This window comes from Coturnix japonica, chromosome 2 (genome assembly GCF_001577835.2).
Source record: "Coturnix japonica isolate 7356 chromosome 2, Coturnix japonica 2.1, whole genome shotgun sequence".
Classification (NCBI taxonomy): Eukaryota; Metazoa; Chordata; class Aves; order Galliformes; family Phasianidae; genus Coturnix; species Coturnix japonica.
Genome location: NC_029517.1, coordinates 65642508 through 65668594, shown reverse-complemented (window position 1 = coordinate 65668594; position 26087 = coordinate 65642508). Strand labels below are relative to the sequence as shown.

Here is a 26087-nt window from a genome sequence, read left to right as displayed (position 1 = left end):
GAAAAAAAAAGAAAAAAGAAATGCAGTTTCTATGCAGTTTAACATTGTTCCTTAGATTTAATTTGATTGTCTTGCAATAAATGAGTTTAACCACCACTTCCAGTCTGAGATTCTGACTGGTCAAAGAACAAAAAGGAGGAACAAAACCACCAATAACATAAACAGAAACAAAGCCAAAGCATGCTCCTTTTACCATGAGAACTCAGAGGTTGCTGATGACCTTCATTAAATGTCACAACCAACTTCTGATGTGCTCAGCAGTGAGTCTCATGACCCAAAAACAGAAAGGCAATCCAGACCATGGACTGGTTTTATTTGTCTTTTGTGTCTAGAAATCAGCTGCTGGAACTTGCCGAGTGACTCTAAAATTAAAGCAGAAGGTTCACTAAGAAAAGATGATGTCTTTGTAAATCTTACCTTCCAACTTTGAACCCAGAAAGGAAAAACTACTTAAAAATCAGAGAAAAAACAGAAAATAAATTTAAAAGACACCGCAAAACAACAACAACAAAAAGCACAAACCACCAAGATGTCTTTCACACTTTTTTTCCCCCAGTAATTATTAGGAGTCTTGAAACTGAAAGAATAACAGCATCTACAACCTGTGAATGAATTTGCCTTCAGGTTAAAAGAGAAGCAATATTAAAGGAATAACAGGATGTTAACACAGTTTTTAGGTTACGTAATTAGAGTATCACCAAACAGAAATCAGGAGATGTGAAAACTGAAATCTTAATGTGGCTGGAAGTTCTGATGTACCATGGATCAAGTAAGTTTTAGATTGATCCCTATAGAAACAAATAATATTGAGGCAACATTATGAGCAAGAAAAAGAGTCTATAAAATACGATAATGTGAGAGAGCATTATTTGAATTGACCCAGAAGTTTTCAAAGGAGTCTATATCCAGTAACCACAGAGCTCTTTCCCACTGCATTTCAACATCTGAATTTCCTTGTTATCTTTGTAAACCTCTCTCTGGCAGCCCTGCCTGACTTCTTGAGGTTTTTATTATTGCTGCTGCCAAACTTATAGGAAGGTGAGCAGTCTCCTTAGCTAAATAAAATGAACACTATATAAACATATCTGTTTTGCTAGGCTTTAAAATTAAACAAAAAGCTCTGGATAAGTAGATAGGACCAACAGCAATCCTGCTACACCAGGAGCTGTTGGAGACAAAAGGGGCAGTGGGCTTGGTAGTGTTTTTAGCCCATCGCTGTGAGTCTCATCTAGAGTGAGCTTGTTTGAGGGTAGAGCATATGACCCCTCTGTGGGTACTTCTAGTTGAATTAGTATCTTCGAGTCAAAGGAACCTCACCAAAAGCCAGTGAAGTCTAGTCTGAATGTGGACCGATAGGATTCATTAGACAAAAGTTTCTGAACTTTGGGGTTTATTTCTTAGCCTGGTTTCCTTGGAAGGCAAAGTGTGTTCAGTCAAACTATCACTCCCTCTAATAATTTCTGAACTTCTGGCCATTTTTAGGCAAACTTGATCAAGAGGATCAGTCTGAGATTTAGTTCCCACAGACTTCATAAGACTAGAAGGCTAGAGAGAGGGGAAATATCACAGTTCTTGCTCCAGCTCAGAGAAACATTGAGGTTTGACCTAACGCAAAATGAGTTCTACTTCTGAGAATACTCATTATATGAGTGAAATCTCACAGCCTAGTCTCTTTTGAATAGTCACTTCACTATATCTGAGTGGAAGAAGCAAGTTTATTGACATTTTTGAAAGGCATGTACCCCTTCTTTACTCTTGAGTGAGGCTTTCTTTGGGTTAGAGGTGCTAACTCCAAAATAATCTACTTTCATCATTCTGTTTAAATTTCAAATACATAGGAGAAATAACAAAAGCTCTTTGAAACGGCAAAAACTTGAATGGATATTGATTAGCTACGAATTTAGCAAGTCTATTTTCATTTTAAAGGACTTCGCCTTTTCTAAATCCTCACTTTCCACTCTAAATATAAAAACTTTCTGTGAGGATGTTGATGTCTTAGACTGGCACACTATAGAGATGGTAGAGATGACACAGGAAGCATATTTAGGGCTGCTCTGAAATTAATGCCTATGTGCATTGTGAAAAACATGCTGTGTTCTGGATGGCTGTGCAGATTTTTACAAGTATGGCATGTAGGATCTTGTTCATCACTGGTGAAAATTTATAGTTCATGGTGGTGGCTATGTTGAAAAAATAGTGTTTTGTAGCTGAGAATTTGCTCTATAAAACAGTGTTATTGTGTTTTTGTATCTGTTGTAGTTTCCATGAAAATAAACAGGAGGCATCTCTTTTGGAGTGAGCTACATAGACGCACAACCAAATGCTTTTTGCAGAGTCCTAATTGTAGGAAGTCATCTTTTTGTACCCCAACACTGCTTACCTTCCCTTTTGTTTCTCATTATTCCCATACATTTGTGTTTCTTTCAATTATACCAGTTTTTTTTTTTGGCTCGTATTGGAGGTCAGTTAGTCATACCTGGCAAAGCAGTTTGGGATGTGTCGGAAAAGAACGGCTCTCCCCCAAAAGCACAGATGCAGAGCACAGTCTTATACAGGGTACTCAATAAACACAGTGTGTTTACACTTTCAGTGTAGCAAAGCAACTCTTCTACCAAGAAAATTGTGGCCCTTGTATCATTTGAGCATGTATATTTATACAGAGGTCTGTATTACATTTGTGCTGTGCAGTAATTAGCAGTAAGTTTCATGGTTTCTTAGTGCCAGATAGGAAGGTTTGTTTCTCATAGCAGATGTCCCCTTTGGGAAGAAAATTTCAGATGAAGAGCATTGCACTGGATCAATAGATGACACCAACAGGAAAGGAAGCTTGCATTTGTCTTGCTGTGTCTTACATGCAGCTATAGGCAATAGAGGAATGTATGTTATCTAGAGATTGTTTGTGATAAGGGAATATCCCTCAAACTCCCTGTGCAGCAAGCAATCACACATTGATTTTAGAAAAACTAGCTGTGGCAATTTTTAAATTTCTGTTTTATGCTCTGGAAGCAAAAGACTAAATGTCTTCACATTGGAAGAAAATTTGTGAAATTTCGCACCAAAGGCAGCCTGCTATAGCACTACTTGTACACCTCGAACACAGCTAGTATCCATTATGTCATCTGGGATAACAAGCAGGAAGGAGAGCACTGCACAAGGAATTACACAGTTTTCTTTCTTTCTCTATCTCTCTCTTTTTTTAAAGGCGGGAGACCTGATTTCTATAAACAACCCCCTAGAGGTACTCCCCTACCAATAGCAGTCCAGTGTGGAATAGATGAGGTTCTCATTATGTATCCCCCATGTCCTGATCATAATTTCGATCACGGTTGACATTCTGGTCCAGTTATATCAGGTACGTTCTGTGTTAAGTCCTTTAGAAGACTGGGATAAAACCCTACTGAATGTAGGATCGTTTTGCCTTGGGGAGAGAGTTAGTCAAAGTGCACATAGTTCAAGGTGGATTTCTAGTCAGATTCTACATCACTGAGACATTCAAAAAGAAATATTTTTGAATTGAACATAGCTCAGAAGAAATTAAATTAGTTCTTTAATGCTTGTTTTCTTTCTCCAGAGCTATCAACACAAATTACATTCTAAACTAGGCAACTAAATATAATAACGCAGCATTAAATTGAAAATAAAAAGTTAATATTGTTATTATGTGGTGCATTTTGTTTGACTAAATTGTATAGATATTTTCCACCATAATTTCAGTGGTGTTTATAAAGGTCTTTTAAAAAGATTTCGGTTTAACATTTCCTATAGCTGTGCTTTTTCAAAATGTAATTGAATTTAAGATGTCTTTACAGTATCTGTTTTTCTCATCTTGATAACTGCTTAATGATGTTTAAAATAGTATCTCAGAGTATTGTGCAGATGCACATAACCTTTTCCTTTTTCGTCTATTTTGTTCATTACTCTTTCTTACTCTGACTTTCCTATTTATTTTTTCTTTCTTTGTTTGGGCTTTTAAAGACTTAAGTAAGCTGTCCTAAAATAGATTTGTTTCTTTCAGAAATCAGTTTGTATTGGAGCAAATGTATTTTTTTAAATGGGTTATAGCATCAGTCATCTGCTCAAACCTGAGATTGCTCTTATTTATCAAAACCTCAAGGAAGAGTTTGGACAAAGTATTCCAGACAGTTTTCTGTTGGTGAGATTTATTTTTCACCATTTTGCATTTTCACTGTCTTTTCATTAACTGCTTCATCTGGTCACATTTAAACCTGCAAAGATTTGTTTTTAACTGCTCTCTGACTGACTTTACCTGACTCATATTGTACTCGACTTTCTTTATGGGTTAGTATTTCCGTGTCAAGCTCTTCTCTGTGTGGATGTATTGACAAAATAATATTTACTAAGAAGAGACAATTGATATCAACAAATGAATTAATTGTTAATGTTAAAATTGCTCTAAATACATATTCCACCCTTCCCTCACCCTCTGTCTGTTTTGCCTACTTAGTTCTGCCTTATAAGATTTGCTACAGGAAAGAAATGTTGTTTTTGTCAGGTTGATATAGAAGCTGATAGAGGTCTGACTGATATAATAGTAGCTAACAGACTTTTAGGACACTAATAGTCTTTTAGAAACATATTGGTACACAAGCTACAGCCTTAGATTAACGATTTTCTCTCTTATTTTTGTGCTCACTTATTGCGCACAATATAAATCTGCACATCAAGTGAACGGTGTATTAAGTTTAACAATTGGCATCCTAAGTTTTTAACATCTTCACATATGTACAGTTTAACCCAGTACAGGAGAGACAATGAGAGCATGCAGGAATTCAATGTCTGCTTCAGCCTGTTGCAGTAAAAAATAGATACAGCTGAAGAAGTAAAGGTCCTTTGACTCATGGTTTGTGTTCACATGAAGTAGTTTATTTGCTGTGCAGCCATCAAGCTAAAGTTCTTTCTGAAATGCAGGACCACCATGTGCAATGCATCTCCTGCCCTACTCTGTCCACATCAGTACTCAAGTCTTTCAGTGCACACTGAAGGAATATGGCCATTTGACTCCAGCTGTGGAGACCAATGCTCCTAGTATGATGCTGCTGCTAATTAACTCCAGGATGGAAAAGCTGTCTTTTGTTTGTTTCTTTCTTTCTCTCTCTTTTTTTTTTTCTTTTTAAAATTATTTTGTTTTATTTTATTTTTAAATACCACAGGGCTGTTTCTTATTTTGAAGCTTCATCATGCTCTGCTACAGTTTTCACCATAAACCTTCACCTGTTTGCTCAGTGGAGTTTCAACCACTACTGGATTGCCATTATAACTTGGCAAACTCAGAGCCTTGTTTCCCAATGGCCTGCCAGCTAAATTGGTGTGTTACAGATGAATGCACAACTCACAGATGGTGTTTGAGTGTTTAGTGGATCTCAAAAGTAGATACATATTTGGTCAGGAGGAAGATTACATTTTTCCTCCAGATAGAGCAAATGTCCTTGGGGATGTTTTCTGTGTCAAGGTGGAAACAGTTCCACACGTCAGGTATTGGGTACTCTCTTACCTTCACCAAGGGTGTTATATACCTTGGTATGTGTATTTCTTTTCCTTCTGATTAGGCTACTCTGAAGCTATTAATGTGAATGAAAAGTTTTGTCTCAATTCTCCTTAAATTCCATAGATGCCTATCATCTGTGGGGTTTTTTTTTTGGTTTTTTTTTTTTTTTTGGTCTTTTCTCTTTTTAACTGTGATGAGTTTGAAGGTGTATTTTTTTTTTTTTTCCCCTGTTACCATGTGAAGTTCTCCATGGCATAAACTCTGATTGCAACCTCATGCACAAGGTTGAGCATTCACGCTATTTTCTGTTAGACAGTTTTGTGAATAGTACTGTCTTTGTGAGGTCTATACCTCCACTGACCTCTCTCATCCTCTCATAGCTGGGTCATCTTTTTCTCATTCATTCACTGTTTTCTTATTTACTTAAAACAGTCAGAGGGCAAGAAGGAGGAGAGGAATTACATGCTTTTACTTCTTGACTGGCCTTGTCATGTCATGAGGATGAATAGCAGAGACTGTCTTATGCCTTTTGTTTCTTTCTAGAATGAAATATAAAACAGAGCTTCTTAAAAGTTCTGCAAGCTGCAGAAATTTCCTTGTTTCATGTTTGTTCCCATCTAGAGCTGGGACCAGATGGACTGGAATGTTTTAACTTGTAAGACTTCCCGACTTGGTTTGCCAAGCCAACAGCCTCATGAAAATGCAACTGAACATGAAATAGACAGTTTCAGTTGCTTACCTAAACTGCAGCCATGACAATAATCATTTGTTTTTCTTGCTTTTGCTTTGTCATTGTCAGATGCAGCTGAAACATGAAAAGCATTACCAGCTCTCTACAAAGAACCCTGTTGTCCTCTAGCACCATTGCTATTCTGCTTGAACTTGTGATCCCTCCTTCCTCCTATGATTCTTTCCCCAGCATATTAAGAAATGTCTTCTCAAAAACTTTTCATGTACACCATCACGAAATTCTTAGCTATTCAGAGGCAGGAGACGGACATCAGGGAATCATTAAGGTTGGAAAAGACCACTAAGACCATCTAGTACAACCACCAACTCATCCTCACCATGTCCACTAACCATATCCTTAAGTGCCACATCAACATGTTTGTTGAATTCTTCCAGGGATGATGATTCCACCACTTCCCTGGGCAGCCTATGCCACTGCCTTACCAGTCTTTCGGAAAATATTTTTTTCCTACTGTCCAACCTGAACCTCCCATGAGGGGAGGCTGCTGAGGACAAGAATCTGCTTGTATTTGTTCATCTGTCATCATAAGCTCTTTTATAGAGAGAGTGTTGAATATGTTGTGGCTAATACAGATGTATGGAGATGAATGTGAAGCTCTCAGCACTTCCTTCCCTTCCTCTTTAACGAGCGCATCTTGTCCCAGTGACACAGTGTCCGTCCCTCAGTACAGAATTGTGCAGTTGTCTCCATCTGTGAATCTGAGGCAGCCAGAACACATCCCTCTGAGATTCTTGGCATGAGTGCACTGCACAAAACATTCAGCTGATATGGTTGTTCTGGCTCCTGCCTACGTATGTTATGCAAACACACCTGGGCTTTTGCTAGTGCAGAGCTTACTGCCTGCTGGACCTATCTTCATGGGCTGGCACAGCCTGGACCCTCTAAAGGACCTGGCTGCTCTCACCCTCCTGCCCAGCCTGGTGGGGTGGGGTAGGTGCTCTCCAGTGCACTCATGTGCCTGCATCACACGTTTTGCAATCATCTAAAGCAGTTAATAGCTGGCTATTTTTCCTGCTTTGCAAGGGCATTTAATTCCTAAAGTTTTCCTTCAGTGTTTTTGGATGTTGGAAGCTGTCTTCTGACAGATTCTTTTTCACCACATGCACACCTGAAATATAAACCCATAATGATTTCCAGCATTTCTTCTGTAACACGATTTTGGATTCTGCAGCAAGCTGTAGAAGAAATGTTTCTATTGGCATTTGGAATAAGCAAACATTACTTCATATTTCTTTCCATCTCTCTTATAGCAGATAGCATCTAGATAATCCCCGTAATTGGTGGTGTTTCTCACTTCCTTGGTGCCTGTAAGCTTACAAATTGGAACTGTAAGTCTATCCTGGTAAGAGAGGGACAAAGACAGTGCCTTCATCCTTAGCAAATGTTTTCCCTGGTTATATTCACATTGCATACAAATTTAAAAAGAAATATTTCATTAGGAATCCAGTGGATAGAATAATGGACTGTAACTCATATCTCTGCCACTGGCTTATTGGCCTAAGTCATTGTAGCATCATGGAATAGCCTGGAATAAACAACAATTCTTTGTAGTGCAGTGTGAACTTTATTAAGGAAAAATATTGTACCGGGGGATACACTCTTTCTAATAATACACCCCTTCTAATGGTATTTTATATATATGCATGCATGTATACATACACTATATGTGTTTATGTTGCACATGGTTGAATGTACTAGGTGCCATTCTGTCTCCTGCTTCATCAAAAGTACTGTTAACTGTTTTCCATTTCAAGGACTGCATGTGTCAGTGTGTTATCTCTAGATATACATTCAGATTCAGTGTGTTTTTCCACTGGAAGTGATAGTAACTGTAGGCATCATTTGTTACATCTTCATTATTGCAGACAAAAACTAAAGGATCTGGACTCACTTATGGATGTCACACTAAACTCCTACCATTTATGGTGATGATAAAAAGTAGTCTTTTTATTTGTAAACCAGGTAAGTGTGTTGCACAGATTGTTGGGGTTTGAGGACTGTGATTTCCTAAAAATAATTTTTGCAGATGATTTTGCATTTGCTCTTTAAATATCATCTTTGGATGTATGGGTAACACATAATGTTTATTTTGCTTTATTTTATGGGAAGTAAGTAATAGATACTTTCAAGACTGGATTCTGAATTCCTCAGCTGTTATACACTGGTGTTGTTCTGGAACAAGCAGGGTTACATCAGCTGAGAATCCACCCCCTAGCATCAGCTGTAAGTGCCACACTTTCAGTGCTTTAAAGAAATGCTCACTGTAGTTTGTCAGCAGCAAAGCTGTCACCCAAGAGTACACACTGTCTTCTATCAGCCATTACTTTTCTGTTATCATCATCAAGTGTAGCTTAAGAGAATCTATGCATCGTTTCTTTCCTTCTGAACAATTTCCATCAAAATAATTGACCTGCTTTTATGGTAATTTAGTCTCTGCGATTTGTTACTCCAGCGTTTTGCAAAGAAAAATGCAAAACTAATGCCCTAGAACAGAAACATTCAGCCAAATTACTTACCAGTAATCCAAGGAATCATGGATAAATCCATTCCTCAAGTGGCTTCTCATTCGGAGCTTTATATCATTTTCACCCAAGGGTTGAGGTATTTTGTTTGCTTTTTTTTTTTTTTTTTTTTTTGGGGGGGGTGGGGGAGTTGTTTTCTTTTTGAAAGGTAATACTCTCGCTNGGGGTGGGGGAGTTGTTTTCTTTTTGAAAGGTAATACTCTCGCTCTTTGCCTTAGAGCAACTTTATATAAATCTCTTCTGAAGAGTGTATCTGCCAGTGCTGTCACTCCACCCACGAGCATTCACGATAGCAGCACCAGCTAAAAATATTTAAAGAGGCTGTTTCCACTAGTTTGGTGCATTTCATTCCATGTTTCTTCCTCCTCCTTTCTTCATCCCTCAAAAAAGTCAATAAAGAGTATAATTTAAACCCACTGTTTTGAGGTGAAAACCAGTAAACTGCCTTGTATCATGATTAATGAGCACTCAGGAATAGTTTGCTGTAACTTATGTGTATGTTGGGGCTTACTGAGTTTGTTTTGAAGTAAATGGATGGATTCAAGGGTTGGGACGTTCACAGAGTCACTGGATGTGTTGTATTTTCCAGCAGTTTCTACTGCTGCTACCGATATTTGTGTTAAGGTGTTATACAGTCCTATAGAAATACAAGAAATGGCACTTGTGGAGTATGGAGTGTCTGACAAGTAAAACAGTAAGGAGGACTTCAGTTTCCAGCTAAAATCTAGAAACTGTGCTCAAGATGTGTGGTGAAAATCATGAAGTCTTTCAAAGAAAAATGTTGTTTCAAGAATCAAAACAAAGTTCTTTCATTTGACTTAATGAGTATGTTTTTCTCTTGTGAAACTTCTGTGAAAGTGCTGATTGCACAGAGAAGTCCTGTCTCTGTGAGGAAGAAGCTCCCTCACCTTCCCAACACATTTTGATCACTAATGTGTCTTTCTGGATCTTCAGGAACATAGTAAATGGAAGAGAATTTTATTTTCAGCACTCTTTGAGCTGAATGCTCTTCTTCATAATCTCTGTTAGGTAGGAGGAACGATTTATGTTTTGAAAGGTTTTACAAATGGTGTATTGAACCTTTACTCCTGTGTTGTTTGTACAAAGGTAGCTTAATTTAGTAAAGTGAACCCAAATTATCTGGTAGCAAATGACTTCTACCTGAAATGATGGTCCCAATCCAGAATTTTGTGGAAAATGAATGAATACGACTTCTTTCAACACGTAGATGATTGGCAGTGATCCCTATAGGATGTGGATTTCTTACATGAGTGAGGACAAGTGGGACATCTGTGTGGTTCTGCTTGTTTGGTTAGGGATAAGAAGGGTATTATGAATGCAGACAGTACTATTTCTTCTGTTCTTTTGTTTTTAATGTATTCTTTTTTGGCACAAACAGCAAACAGTTCAGTTTACCTACAAAATGGTGTGACTAATCCTACCCTATTAACTCTCCTAAAGTGGTGAATACCTTATATGTAGATTTGGAGATTTAGACTGAAATTATTAGAAAGAATAATACATATCTCTTATATACAAATAAATGTAGTAAAATTTTATCTTCGGGAAGATCCAGAATACCATGACCATCTTAATTATAATTCTTATTTTACAGATTTCTTTTTTTCCTCAAAAAAAACTAGACTATGATTTCATGTTAATGAAAATTGTGTTGTGATGCTTCTGCAGGCAACTATGGGTACATAATTACAGTGTGAGGAAAGTGATTCATAATGTGGCTCTAAGCCCATGCAGTAGTACTTTGTGACTAATTAGGATGTAAGTAAAGTGGACTGCAGTGTCTCAAAAAGTTCTTAAAAACTTCTGACAGATCAGTTTTTAGCCACTGAAAGCATCATTGATTTCAGCCCTACAGTTGGTTCTGCGGGAAATTTTAGTGATTTGTACTTGAGGCATTCTTAAAGACAGATACATTCATTTTTCTGATGTGTCCCTCCCAACTGCTCCTTTTATTCTTTGAACAGATAGGCAACTAAATCTTGAGCTTTCTCATGAAAAGAGATGTTGAACTGAAGCCATGCCTTATTCTCCATTCTGCTCAACACCAAGTGTCAGGAGTGATGTGATCCAAGGCCAGTCCAAAATCCAGGACTATGACTGACAAGATTTTATTTCTTTTCTTTTATTTGTTTTGCTTGTTCAAACCTAGCCCAAGCATAGAATATTTATGAATTCCTCCATGGCTATTTGTAATAGCAATGGGAGTTCTAAGGGATGTGGGATTCTTGACTGCTAGGGAAAGAAACATACAGAGTTAACTAAGGAACATGCAGATGTAGACAGGAAAATGCTTGAAGAGTATAAAGTACAATGCAAATATCGCTGTCACTTCTTCAGTCATATGCTACAATTAAAAAAGCCAGCGTGTTAGCATCTACAAAAAGATCTTTATATTTATGAACTTTTGGAATACTTAACATAAATAATGGCTTGAACACAATGACATCATATTTATTCCTAGAGTTGTGAATCTCAGCTGCTTAGTCATTTAAATCAGTGGAAATAAGCATAGCAGTTAGTTTCAAAAGGTCAGAGAAGCTACTGTCTTTTCAGCTTTGAATCAGCTGAGGGACTCGAGTTTCTTGGAAATATAATGCCAAGACTGCATCTGTGCATCTCATTTTTATTTTATTTTTTATTTTTTTATTTTTTTCCCTTTGGAAGCAGTATTGTAATGAGCTGAAAGGGCAGATACCACAGACAGTAGAATACTGTACAGTGCAAGTTCCTTTCCATTTCCTTTTCCACTTGAGACTAGTTTAAAGGGGAGATTTAGTCTAAATTGTGTACTGAACTATTTGAAGTTCTCTTAAGTGTATGCCAGAAAGCTGTTCACATTTTTTAAATAAAATGAGTACGTTGTCAGTACAAATATGGCAGTTCTATCACCCCTTTCTCAGAAAGAAAATAAGTGAAAAAATGTTCCTTGGAGAGCCATTTGCATGAAAATTAAAATCAAAATGAAAGCAAAAGATGTTTAAAAACTGGTGATTTGTTGTGTTCTTTATCAAAGTAGCATGGTTCCTGGGAGGAAGCCACCTATCATCTAGACTGCAATGGAATCATTTCTTTTTGTGTGTGTGTGTGTGTGTGTGTCTGATGTGTCGGTCAATCAAATGTTATGATCAGAACATATATGTCTCTGTAACATTGCTTTAATGTCTTTCAGGGACTGCTACTGCTTGTATGTTTTTCCAAAGGACTCTTCATCATTTTATTTCCATTTGTTTGCAGCCGCTGTTCTGCTGTCAAGGTGAAATTATTCAGAAGGATTGCTGAGCATTTCCATTTTGGGGTATATGCGACCTTCTCAGAACTGGGAGCTGCACACTGGCATTCCTGGGACTTCTGGCTGCTTGTACTGCTGATCTTGTTACTTTGGTTCTTGAGACTTTACTTGCATTACTGTAGCCAGTGGCTCTTCCTCCAGAGCATCTCAGTTCCTGTTACAAAGTGAGTTCTGCTGTCTTCTTTCTCTCTTGGAATATTTCTACTAATTGTCTAATTCAAAGAATGTTATAAAGAGAATTAGTGACTGAGACCTTTGCTAAGGGCCTTTCATGCAAGCCCACATGGGAATCTTTGCAGAGATTAGGAGAGCAAGGACCACATCCAGGTTCCACATATGTACACGTGACTGTAACTGAAAGGTGAATGTCTTAGTAGCGTATGTTTTAAATTCAGAACAGGATGTATCCATTTATGCATCTTGTGCCATTCTTACCACTTACTCCTCTGATATATCCAGCAAATGATGTATCTTCTTCCACAGGAGTCATTTATCATTTTGGATGAAGTATTTCAAAATGCCTAAGAAGTGCACAAAACTGAAGAAGCATTTAAATCATATTTGATGTTACCAACGTGATCTATGAGTAAAATACTTCAGAAGAATTTAGATTTGATATATCAGTTTTCCTGTGAGGACTACAATGGGTTGGCATATTTTAACTATATGATACATTAACTTTGGATCAGGAATGAGAGCTCACTAGAGAGCTTCAGGAAAACCATTACATGTCATTACTTGATGTGAAAAATAAAAAGATGAAGAATAACTCCACAAGGTGATGGATACCTAGTTCCCCATACGTTGCTGTGGGCATATAAAGCAAAAAAAGAACTGCTACAGTTAGAGTAGGAAAGATTTTTCCAAGGCAAACAGATACATATTGTTTTCACTTTAGAGTATTAAAAATATATAGGAAAAAAAATCATTTATAGTTTAAAAAACCCACATCTGATAGGATCCAGCAACTTGCAGCTCTATGCCCTGTCTACGCTTTGTGCTAAATTGGGTGATATTGGGATTATCAGTTACAATCTGAACAGGGTGTCTGAGCAGAATCTGGATAGTGATGTGTATAGTTAGGGCTGCCTGCTAGATCTTGATGCAAGGTCAGCCATGTCTCACTTCTGGCCTTGCAGAGACCAAGCAGGCTCATCCATCTGGCACTAAAACTTCTGGGAGGCCAAGCATCAAATCTATGAAAGCAAAGGAAATGGAACAGAAGAAAGCAAGGGATGACAAAGAGATGGTCATGTTCAAAGCCACTAACCACAGCTGTCCCAGGCAGTTAATAATAATTAATAATATTAATTATTTAATAATATATTTAATATTTATTTAACAAGCAATTACTAATAAATACTACTGATTGTTATTAATTAATAATATTAATAAGCCCTCAAGTAAAGATGACCAGGATCAGCATGCAGATCTGGAGCTATGTACCCTCAGAACGGGAGACTGTGTTGAACACCTTCCAGTCTCACATAATATGGTGGTAGCACTCAGATCAGAACCAAAATGCAACTCAAACCAGTTTACCTGTAGCTAGGAATGAAGTCAAAGCCAATTCAATCTTGAATTTCAGTGTCTGTAGCTCATAATATCAGATGCACTTCCTGCCTCCTAGAGCACCAGGATGCTTATTTGTTAGGCAAGCTTTTTAAATCTCTCTTCCATGGTGGCAACCAGGATGTTTCAGTCACTTGAACAGTGTTACAGGTTGTGTCTTCAGTGACACATTTTCCACTTTGTGCAGTGCCCAAATATGCTGCAGTATGTAGAAAGGGGTCAGCTCTTAGAGCCTGTGCTCATATTGCTGTTGGTGGGAACTGGCATCCTCCTGTAACACAGCCTGGCCAGTCCCAGGGACCTGGTTGTGTATCTGCTGTAATAAGAGTCAGAGGGGGCAGAAGGATGAAGAGACAGGAGGAGGCTTTGTGGTTTTGTGTATCTTCATACCCTTTTGGTTGATGGTTTATGCCCAAGATAAGGACACAACTTCACAATGTCATGTGCTGTATGAGTTATTCTACTTTTTTAATGGCTTGTCCAGGAGCACAAACAAACTTTCTCCTTGTACTTGTTTACAGATTCAAGTTTTTCCCTCACACTGTTGAACTGTGCTACCAGAACTCCTTGCTGCAGACCAGTGAAGAGTTGGTCATGGTCGTGGTGGGACCCCTAACCTTGAATGCTGGGTTGCTGCTTATGGTCTTGATCAGATGGGTCTGTCAGCAGCGATTTGACTCATTCCCTTTCTTCTTGTCAAAGTTTATCATAGCTCTGGGACTCTGGACAGTGCTGGACCCGTTGGCAGTGTTTATAGTGGATTCATTCCTGGGGGTAAGTCACTTAAAATAACTTGGACATGAGTTCTTGACGTAGAAGTTTGTTTTATTCAGTGAATCAGCAGAAGATATGAAATTCCACCCATGGCAATGGAACATGAAAGTTAAAAAGAAATTAAATAATAATGTTATACATTACCTTTTTATTAACAAAATTCCCATCTAATGGAGTCACCACGTTTCTGCATAGAACTAAGATCACTGCATGAGCCATATATGGAGAAAAGAAAGTGAATCCACCACTAGAATGATTACATCTGCTTTGAAAAGGATTATTTCAATTCTGGATATTAATGGAGACAGATAGGTTAATGAGGGGTCCTGATTATTAGCATTTCAGATCTTTTTCTGAGCATTAAAAAGAACTGAAAAAAACTAGCAGAACCAACATGGAACGTAGTTAATACTCTTTTCTGGTATATCTAGAAAACCTGTAAGGTCATAAAATCATAGAATGGCTTAAGGTGGAAAAGACCTTAAAGATCATCTAGTTCCAATTCCCCTGCCATGGGCAGAGCTGCCCCCCATCATCTCAGGCTTCCCAGGGCTCCCTCAAACGTGGACTTGAACACCTCCAGGCATGGGGCACCCACAGCTTCTCTGGACAGCGATGGCAGTGCTTCACCACTAAATTCTAACCTAAATTTCCTTTCTTTTAGTCTAAATCCATTCCCTTAGTTCATTCCCTATTACTATCAAACTGTGTAAAGCATCAGTACTCCTCCTATTTATATGCTCCCTTCAAGGCTGCAGTGAGGTCTCCTCAGAGCCTTCACTTCTCCATACTGTGCAACCCCAGCTCCCTCAGCCTGTCTTTGTAGGAGAGGTGCTGCAGCACTCTGACCATCTTTATGACTCTCCTCAAGACTCTCCCAACAGCTCCATGTCTTTCTTGTGCTGAGGGCCCCAGGCTTGGACACAGTACTCCAGTTGAATCTTCATGAGAGCAGGCATGAAGACACAAAGATACAAAGACAGTCATCTTATGAAAATACCCTCATTGAAAGTCTTGAAATAAAAGATGCCAGCTTCACCTGTGCCTGCATATGGGCTGCATAGCCCATCTATGCACTGTTGACAGAGACCTCTGTCACACAGGAGACAATGTCCATGAACATGACTTTCAGATCCAAGTCTCACAATGGTTCCTATCAGTGGGCACAGGAAGCTGCAAGTCTTTGTAAGCTTTTGCAATATTTCTGTTCCTCTGGTTGCATTCAGTGATGTCTGTTTCTGCTCCAAATCAAGCAGCAATCCACCATCCTTGTCACTGATCCGGTATTTGCATGTCTCACGATTCCTTGTCCACTAATCTGTGCTCTGCTCTTAAAAAGTCCTTTTAAAATGTGATTCTCTGTTGTTTACATGCTGCTTCTCATTGCTGTGCATTTCAAAATTAAAATTCATCTGCTCAAGGGGTTTAATTGGAGCTTGCTTGTGAGGTAACTGCCTAATTTTAAGTATGTGGCAACAGACTGTAGCTTTCACTTGGACAGCCTGGTTTTTTTCTTTTTAATTTAATGTTTGTTTGTTTTTAATTTAATGGTGCAAACCGTGCACAAATTTGTGTTTTGGTTGTGATTATTATCATGAATATCTTTTTTTTTCTAAGGAGAAATACGTTTCTTTTTTTTTCACTAATATATAGGCTAGAAATATCTCAGTGTTTAAAGAGATTTCCTTCCCCTTTGCCCAATATTGATGTAGTCATAAAATCTGAAGGAAATGCTGAGTTAGGTCTACCTTGTCATTACCATACTTGCATTGAGAAAATCATTGCCTTTGACTTCTGTTGAATTGTGCTTGGTTCTAGTCAGGCTGGCTTCATTACCAGTTTCAAATACAGCTTCTTTTCTTGGTCAGAGCGAAATGTGAGATATGAATAAAGCAACTGGTTTTTTTCTTATGGGGTTTAAAAAGGCACAGCTCACTCTGTACTTAATACTGAAAATTTGGCAATTTTACCAGCAGAGATTATCGTTGGTAAAAACTCATTTGTTCGAATATTACACAATATACCGTGTGTATCCCTTCCAAAATGAAACTATGTCTCTTACATGTGTTTTTGGTCATGAATTTGTATGTTTTTTTTTACTCTTGGCATTCTTTCAGCAGCTATTTCAGATTTTCTTGCCAATCTATTTTAGAGCAAGTTTTTTTAAAAAAGTTGTGCTGCGGTAATATGAGTAATTTTAGTGCTAGAATGTATTTTACTATTCTAAATTGATTTAATACTTATGAAAGATGACGGCAAGCCCTGGGGACAAAAGTTTATCCGTTTACTACTTTTTTTTATTCTTAAGGGGAGACTAGATAGGAATTGAATGTTTGGGGATTTCAGCTCATAATTCAAGATATCGTGTCAAATGTGTGATTCCAGGTTTACTTTGCAGGCAAATCGTTACAGGCATAAGTAACTTTTCCATGATTGTGATTAATTCAGTTCAGGGTCCAGTTCTGCCAGCTTTTTTTCCTAGGATCAGTCACTTTGCACAGCTTGTAAAATTCAGCATAACACCTCTTCACACCCACATAGATGTGTGTCATCCTTAAAAACATTGCAGACTATGAAATGCTCACACGACCATCACGTTGTGGTTGACAGATGTTGATGTACACTATCAGTGAATGCGACTTAAACAACTTAATTTTAAGTCACCTTTCTTGGATCTTACCTTTGAAGACCAAAAAAAAAAAAAAAAAAAAAAAGTCACAATTTCAGTATTAGAAAAATATGGATAAGAAGATGCACTTCTGCGTGCCATTTTTTTCCCTTGTCAGAAAGAACAGCTCAAATAAGAAACAAATTTATTTGCCACTCCGACTTTGCCTCTCTGGAGGCATATCAGAACGTGACTGCTCAGCAGAGAGTTTTCCTTGGTAGACAGTCTATTTCATAAGAGGATGGAGGCAGCCAGCTTCCCTCCCCTTCTATCCCCCCCAAGAAGAGAGGACAGAACAGGAAGATAAAGAAGAATTAAGAGAGACTTTAAAAAAAAATAAAAATACTGACAGATCTAAATTAGTGACTACTTTTTATATGCTATTACTGGTCTTCTGGGACCTGTAATTTCCATTACAGAAACCTGGCAGCATTGCAAAGGGTGGAGAGAGAACAAAAGTACAGTCAAGAATCTCACTGCACGTATAGTTCATCACAGGACTTGTAAATGTTGCTCTTTTACTATGCATGTCACCACAAAGGTGGCCAACAACAGGGAGAAAGTGTTGACTCTCTAAGGATTTGTCCAGGCAGGTTGCTCCGGAATATGCTGGTTCCTTAATCCTGAAGGTCATCAACTCCCTCTCTGAAAGATAAATACTGGAATTTTTGGTGGTGCAGTTTCACGTGTCCTTGCAAAATGTGCTAACGTTATTTAGAATGAATACGGCTGTCACCGTGTCACTTTTCAAAAAGAAAAAATATGTGAATGGAAGAATTTATTTTAGCTCTGAGCAGTAGAAGACCTGTGATATGTAGTTGAATTCTTCTAAATCGATCCAGCAGAGGGCAATAATATGTCAATACAGTAGTTAGTACTCACAAATTAGATATATGTGTAGATGGGGGGAGGGAGGGAATAGGAAGGAAAAAAGGGGGATAATAGAATTTTGGAAAACCTTTTCCTGTGTATAACTGAAAGTAGTTTTAAGCATAGAGTGCTCCAAAACTTTAAGGATTCTTTGTGAATCACTGCAAAAAAAAAAAACAAAACAAAACAAAACAAAACAAACAAATCAAAACACCACCACCAAAACCCACACAAACTGCATTATCCCCAATTAAATTAGTATTTTTATTCCATGAGTATTAACTCCTTATATGCAAAAAGTATGCTAAGTTTTAAGATGCATGTCCCACAAATTACAGTTAAACTTTTATATAAAAATCCACGTTCTTCTGTGTCTGCACGTACATAACCTAATCAAGTTTGGCATTTTCTTATGTTCATCTTTTTTCTCCCATGGCAGCGACTTGCATACAGTGTAGAGAAACCCATTGCTGATGCTGCAAAGCTCTACTGGGTGTTTCTAAGATCAGAGGAATCAGGGGTTCCTGGTGTACTAATCACTGTGATGCTTTACACAGTCCTGTTCATCATCTCATCAACAGTGTTGTACCTTTACTTTCTAAGGTATGTCTTTTTATCTCGTTATTCCCTTAGGAGCTTAGGCTCAGGCTCTTTCTCCTCTAAGATAAAATAAGGTGACATCGGAAAAGATGTTTTAGCGTCACGTATGATGAGCCTAAAATTGCAGGCAGGCAGAGTGGGGTTAATTCCTGTAGGCACAGTGAGTGAAAGATGGAGCTATTTCTCAAAGGGAATGTTGTTGTTATCATGAGTTTTCATGGTGTCTACCAGTCTCTGCTACACTGGTTTCTAACAGTGGTATCTGTTTTCACAGTTTAAGCTCTGAAGTATGTGTTCTTTACATGTAGGTACTATGGAAAATGTTTTCATTAGAATTCCTGGGAGGATTTTTGCAAGAAACAGAAAAATTTAGAAAGTAACATGCGGTATGAAGTGCAAAATCTCTTTCTGAGTCCACAGCAGCACTCTTATGTCCTTTGGATGATGCAGGATATTTGACTTGATGTGACTGAGGCTTAAACCTGGTGCATGACATGACTTGATCTGAATAATCTTTCCTTGACTTTTGTCTGTTAGCAATATTAGTGGACTTATGTTCATGATATTTGACCAGTTGCATTTCCTGCCACCTGTCTGGCACATACCATTAACTGTAGGAACAGGTATGGGATGCAAGAAGCAAGTGAGAAAGATTGTATAATATATTACCTAATAAAGTACTGCATGTTGCAATGCATTCACTTCAGCGATTATCAAGCAAGCGCCAGTAAAAATGTGTACAAAGAGGCAGGTTCCAGGCAGGTGTGAGAATAGCAAAGCTCAGCATGCTCCTTCCATTTGACAAAACCATCCCTTGGTCTCCTTTGCACAGACTCCACTGCAGCAGGCAGAAAAAGATAAATGGCAATCTACATTTCTGCAAAGTATTTCAAAGCTCCTGCTTTCCTGGAAGCTGTACACAACTCCAACAAACTGGTAGTCTAGTTAATTAGTTTTTGAGATGTTAATGCCTTCTTAATCATCGACTTAATAGTTTTGAATAGCTTCATAAGTTTTAGCTGCTGTCGTTTATTACTCAGGAAAATTAATTTAAATTAAAACATTTGTAAGGCAGGTTTTTATGAGAATATTACCAACATCTTCATTGTCTGGGGAACAGGTGCAAGATCATCAAAGGTTCCTTTCCTTCTGGATCAATTTTCCCATAATGTTTTCCAATAAAGGGGTGGGGGGAGAATGTTACTGGGGGAAAAATGTTGTCTTAGTATGCTGCATTTTTAAAATGATTCATAGCCAAATACAAAAGCTAAGGGAAGATGACAAAATCTGTTACAGTACATAAGGTCTTTGAAGTTCTTTGCTTGATTACAAGAATAAAAATTTTGGATACTGGGGAGCGTGCAGAGTAAATTCATACTGTGAGCTTCTGAAACTGGATCAACTTTTTATCTTTTTCTCTTTTTATCTTTTTCTTCCTTATCTGTCCACAGCCTAGCACAGTGGGAATCTTGGACCTGGCTAGAGCTCTTCAGCAACACATTATCCACTAATGATAGCATTAAAACAATTTCAAATATCTCTAAGGAAAACATCAATTCATAACATTAAGTGCGTTCCCTAGATATTGATAGATTGGCTTTTGTTTCTAAGAGGAAACAGTATTATAAACAAGACAGTAATCCCATTTGGTGTGGGTGTTATACAGCATCCCCAGATGCTGATCCCAAAAACATTAAAACACTGCAGTGTTGCTGGACTCGGAAAACATGTTTTCTACCCTTACAAGCACCGCATCCTTCTCTTGTGAGGTGAACCAGTACAAATCTTGAGGGATGTCTTCTGTGCCTGAAGAAACCCACTCACAGGGAAGATTTGGGTGGTAGAGTTGATGTTGTTGGTTAGAATCAGCCATTTGCCATTTAGCAGAATTGTTCAGTAGAGTACGAAAAAGGAGACAGAACTGTGAACTCATCAGAATGCCAAAGCAAGCAGGGGAAATGTCTGTTTCTGCCACAGGTAGAGAGCTTCCTGGCATCACTGATGAACAACTGGGAAGCTAACAAATCAAGACAACTTCTAGGCAACTTCTTGTATCTTCATAAAACAGCGTACTTCAGTATAACTGGCTTTTCTTGGATAATTTGAGAAACTGTAGTACATCTGCAAAGGAGGAATATTTTAATTACTTTATGAAAAAATGAAGTAGCATTTGTTGCAATTCCTTCATTTGAATTCCACTGGACATTAGAAACAGACAGAAATTTGTTGGTGAAATGTTTTCTGCACTGTGAGAAAATGCAGACATATTTCAACTGAAAGTGTGTGCTGGAAAGTGTTTATGTCTAAGTTTCCTGGTATTGAATTTTCATTTATTTATTTATTTATTTTAAAAGCTTCAATATTCTACATTTTTCAATGTTAGCAATGAAATGATTTTAATTTTTTTACAGATTTATCTTTTTTTTTTTTTTTTTTTTCCTCCAGAACAAAAGGGTGCAGTACATTGTTGTAAGCATTCTTCCCTTCAGTTTTTTGTTCATGTAAATTTTTCAGAAATCCATTTTTTTTTTATCTTACTCTGGCTAGTAAGCCATTTCAACCCTTTATTTTTGTGATTCTTTCTGACAAATTAAAGAACTTGTAAGAAATAGAGTTTCATAACTCTAGGAAGTAGCATCTGAATTTTGCTTTTCTCTATTACATTAGCAATGTAAATTATTACTATTATATCCGTAGAAGACGTGCGCATACAACAAGTGTATTATTAGTAGTAATGCTAAAAATAAAACAATAAAATCAGGTAACAGGAGCAGGCTGAGTACATTTGGGCAAAAGGAGCAAAGCTGGAAGACAGGCTTCATGACTCCTAATTAATTCAAAGTTAATTATATTGTTTATTACCATGCACTTAAAATCTTCATATAGAAAATGTTTATGGCAGCAAATAGACTGTAATTTAACTGCATTAAATTTTACTTCATTTAAAATAGGAATGTTACATTAAGTGAGTTTAAATAAATGGTGAGGTCTTGTTCTTGTTTAGCGAGATAAGTGGCAAGTCATTGAAATTGCTGACCTGGAATTTCAAAGATTAACAGCATCCAAAACCATTTCTTAAGATGCGCAGAAGGCCAGAGAGCCCACTGGCTTGATTACTAGTTTTTCAACTAAGTACAGGTTAGTACAAAATTATGGGTCAACATTTGCAAAAATGTTGTAGTAAAATGAACATCTAGTGTAATCCAGACATTAAGAGACAAATGTTTCTTTAAAGAAGCTGTAGAATATGTAGAACTACACCTTGAATGGTACTGATCACTTTTCCTAAAAAAAACTATTCTATAATGTGTTTTAAGATGCCTCAGTATCCTTCTCTACCATTCACCAATTTTTATTCCATGCTTTGGATTTGTTTTTATTTTTTTCTTAATAACCAATTTCTTTATATAGCCATCGTTACCAATATCTTGGTTAGGTTGTCTTCCATCCAGTCTCCTCTTCTGATAAAGGAATCCCATACTGACGTCTTGGAAATGTAAACAAATTTATGACTGCAACTACAAAAAAGCATTTCAAATAGAGAGTGTACAAGAGCTAAAGCTCCTTCTGAGATCAAGTTGAAAATTTGCCTTTTGGTGCCATTCCTTATTATTTCTGTTCCATGGCAAATCTCAATTTTGGGAGAAATTATTGAGCTTATTAAGTGAGCTTCTCTGCAATTACTGTGCACACTGTAAGGCGCAACATAAAGCTACTGCAAACGGCAACTTCATTCTGATCTTGTTGAAGAGAACTCAGAGGGTTAAAGAAGCTGTGCTTGTGCTCACTCCCAGTCACCAAGAAATGAAAGACCTGTACAGCACCACAGAAATTTGGGTATTTTGTTGGTTGCAAAGCCACACAGCAATCCCTGTGCTTCTCATGACTACCCAGCTGGACTCTGAGAAGGATGGAAAAGTTAAGGTTGGCACCAAGCAATAGCTGAATTGTAACAAAGTATGAGTGTGGAACAGAGTACAAAAAGAAAGACCTCAGTTCAATATCCAAGATTGAGATTCCACATTTTCTGATCTTTTTTTGGTTTTGGAATAAAAGTTGAATGAGAAAGAAGCTCCATTTGAATTAAACAACAGTGTTTTGAAGTTTTAGAGTTCATCTAAGGCTAAAAATGTGACACTATGCTTTTCCAAAAGCCTCACAATATTTCTTGGTTTCACCTACATTAAGAAATACCACACAGCAAGCCTTTCTTGTGGTAGAGAATTTTACTGTGTGTTGCGAATTCAGTTCCCTACCACAGAACAGAAATGTCACAGAAAAACAAAGCCAACAAATGAAACGAACTTTTCTTACATCAAGAGAAGTTTGGATTGTACAGGCTTCAGGTTTGGGGTTTTTGAAATGATGAGTAGTTCCTTTTCTATATGATGTGGTTTGCCAATTATTTCACTCTGGCACAACGGTACTTCCAGTCATGACTAACTGAAGGTTCTCAATGTTAGCACTGGGACTAGATACCCATCCCAAAGCTAAAAGCTGACACTGGACATTTCTGAAGATCAGGACCTTCTTTGGAAGTGAGTGTCCTGTAACAGTTAAAAGAAATTGCTTCTTGCAGTTGTGTGGTTTGACTGAAGTGCATTGTAAAGTGCCTAGAAGGTTGGGAGGGAAGGAGTCCTTTTCATAAAGAAACAAATATGCCATTTCTATCCATAGGCTGCATAGCGAGGGGTGGCTGTTGGATGTATTTCAACGCATTCATGGTGAAGAAGGTGCATTCTTTGTTCCGTTGGACTTTGAGATTTCCATTCAGGAGCTGAGCTACATTATGAAAAGAGCTGAGCAGTGGAGAGGAATCAATGGTGAAAGACGGATGGTGAGTGGCAAAGAGTGTTAAGAAAAGTCAATGCTTCACTAGACCAAATTCCTTAATTCCCTGGGTACTGAACATAAGGACATAAATATATAAAGAAATGATTCTTAGGGGCTTTTTAATTTTTATTTATTTATTTATTTGATTAAGAAGAGAATTTGATGATAAAGGTGTATGTCCATTCCGTGAACATCCTGAGGGACTGCAGTCTGCTTAGCATCTCTTTAGAGAGATACTTGATAGCATTATTTGGGTAAGGAACTGGCTAGAGGACTGTGATCAACAGGTGGTAGTTAATGGAGTTAAGTCCAGCTGGCGACCTGTTAACAAGTGGCGTTCCCCAGAGGTCGGTACTTGGGCCCATCTTGTTTAATATCTTTATTGATGACCTAGATGAGGGGATTTAGTGTATCCTCAGTAAGTTTGCAGATGACACCAAGCTGGGAGGTGGTGTCGATCTGCCTGAGGGTAGAGAGGCCCTTCAGAGGGATCTAGATAGGCTGGATTGCTGGGCTGAGGTGAATGGGATGAGGTTCAACAAGGCCAAGTGCTGGGTCCTGCACTTTGGTCACAATAACTCCATGCAGCATTTGCACTAACAGAAACGGTCTGAAGTTGGTCTGAACTGCTTTGGTTATCAAATTCTACTTTCTTTTCTGCTAGGATACTAGTCTCTAAGCCCATATCCAGACTCTAAGCTGTGATGTGCAGGAAAATGTCTTTATACCTGTGTTTGCAAAGTGTCTGGTGTTGAGGTTCCCAGCCACAAATGAAGCTTCTGGTCATAATGGCTTGCAGAGAATTAAAACCACCTGAAGCTAGATGGTCAGTAATCTGCAAGGGATATATTCTTCCTTGCTCTCCAGCCACCCTTGCATCATCATTATTAATTACTATAGAACTATCTCAAAAAACAGCTCTTGAACAATACTTAAAGTGCTCATCAACTGGATTAATATATCTATGACTGCCTCTGAACACAGTGCTTTGCTCAGCAACTCTTCTGCTTCAATGTAAAAATGAACAGATACTAGTTAGGAAGGAAATTATCCCTCTTATGCATGTCTGAGTTGTTTGTTTTCTTTTGTTTTCTAGCCCACTGGAACAAGTGATTTCACATTAGGGTCTGCAGGTTTTTCAAGTCTCTATAGCTACCTCTGAAAGATCAGCAGTTTATATAAATATATAGCCTCAGTTGTCACTGCTATAAACATCTGGCACAGCTGTAATTATTTTCCACTGTTTTTCTTGATGACAGTTTGGACCTTGCAAGGAAAAACAAAAAGGTGAATGTGCCAATTGAATGAAAAAGCAGATACTCCATAAGCTTTGTTTTTCCTGAATTGCAGAGCACTAAGCTGCATTTCAACATGGGGGAGGGAAAGCATTCCCACAGCCTTTTTACACATTTCCCTCAGACTTTTTACACAGATAGTACTTATTTGCTTTAAAGCAGCAAGAAAATAAGCTTTTTGTGTCTTTTTTTTCCCCACTTAGAAACTTTTTGCAGAAAGTCAAAACAAAGCCATTAATGATTGGTTACTACTACTTTGTTACATGTTAAGTAAGGTCAAATGAAAAATATACGGTGGATCTCATTTTACATGCCAGGACAACCAATACCATATGGAAAAGGTGGTGGATAAGGCAACTGGAAACAACTGCTTTTCTGTTTTAGGTACTGAGTATATTTCTAATGATATTACCAGCAGATTGTTTCTTGTAGTAGTGCGTAAAGATGTAAGTGACAAAAAAACCAACAACCAACCACCCAAAAAACAAAACAAAACAAACAAAAAAACAAGTAGGAAAGGATGGGGTTAAAAAACAAATGGAAGAAAATGTAAATAAAAATTGCTTCTCTATACACAAATAGTCTGCCCATGACTGATCGAAATCCGGAGTGACTACTGTTAAAACATAGCATGATATCATACTTAATGTGACAGTATATTATGAAACATGACCCATGGCTGTGGACATAAAGTAAGCATCTAGTTTTGCCGCATTGAAGGGGACCTGAACTTGCTCTGAGATCCTTTATAAAATGAACCCAGCCTCAGTCAGATCTAGTAGCCAGAAGGGTGCAATCAGGGCAGAAAGAGGACACTTCTGTGTGGCATAAAGAACAATACCTATCTTCTTTTGGTAAAGTAGGATGATGCCCACTTTGATCTCTGCCTCAAGATCCCAAATTTTTGACTCTTATTCTACCTACATCTGCACTGCTTTCATGCCTTTCCTGTATATCAGCCCTAGCTAAAGGCCAAGCTGTGATAGTGTCAAACATTCCTGTTCTCTATGGGATGTACTACTGCAGACAATATGAACAGAAAGGAGTAATGAGGAATGAGTGCAGAAGTCTGCATCTTTCACAGCAGTAGGATTTTCCCATTTTCCTCGCTGGGTACAGACTCTGCCTCACAGTAGTTAAGACCTGTGAGTGGAGAATTCTGCCCCAAACTCCTGAGCTATATGCATAAATGTTATGAAAAACACCAAAGTTCTCCAGAAATGTGAAATCTTCCCCTAATGTTCCAAGCTTTTGCTTCTATTATTTTGGTGGAAAAGAGGACCATTAGACCAAATTTAATTTCTTCTTTGACAACCTAGGTTTCTAGTAAAAACATGTTCCACTCCCAGAATAAGTTCTCCACATGCAGCATCTCCCTGCAAGACC

The 26087-nt window shown here is 37.9% G+C and overlaps 1 protein-coding gene across 2 annotated transcripts in view; it reads left to right on the top strand.

The window, feature by feature from the left end:
• OFCC1 (orofacial cleft 1 candidate 1) overlaps positions 1–26087 on the top strand; it is a 177832-nt gene that overhangs the window by 104859 nt on the left and 46886 nt on the right. For both annotated transcript variants that reach the window (XM_015854505.2, XM_032442494.1), the window contains 4 exons: positions 12035–12253; positions 14183–14435; positions 18413–18576; positions 23251–23410. In XM_015854505.2, the coding sequence (XP_015709991.2) occupies positions 12035–12253; positions 14183–14435; positions 18413–18576; positions 23251–23410 (796 nt within the window). The remainder of the gene's footprint in view (positions 1–12034; positions 12254–14182; positions 14436–18412; positions 18577–23250; positions 23411–26087) is intronic.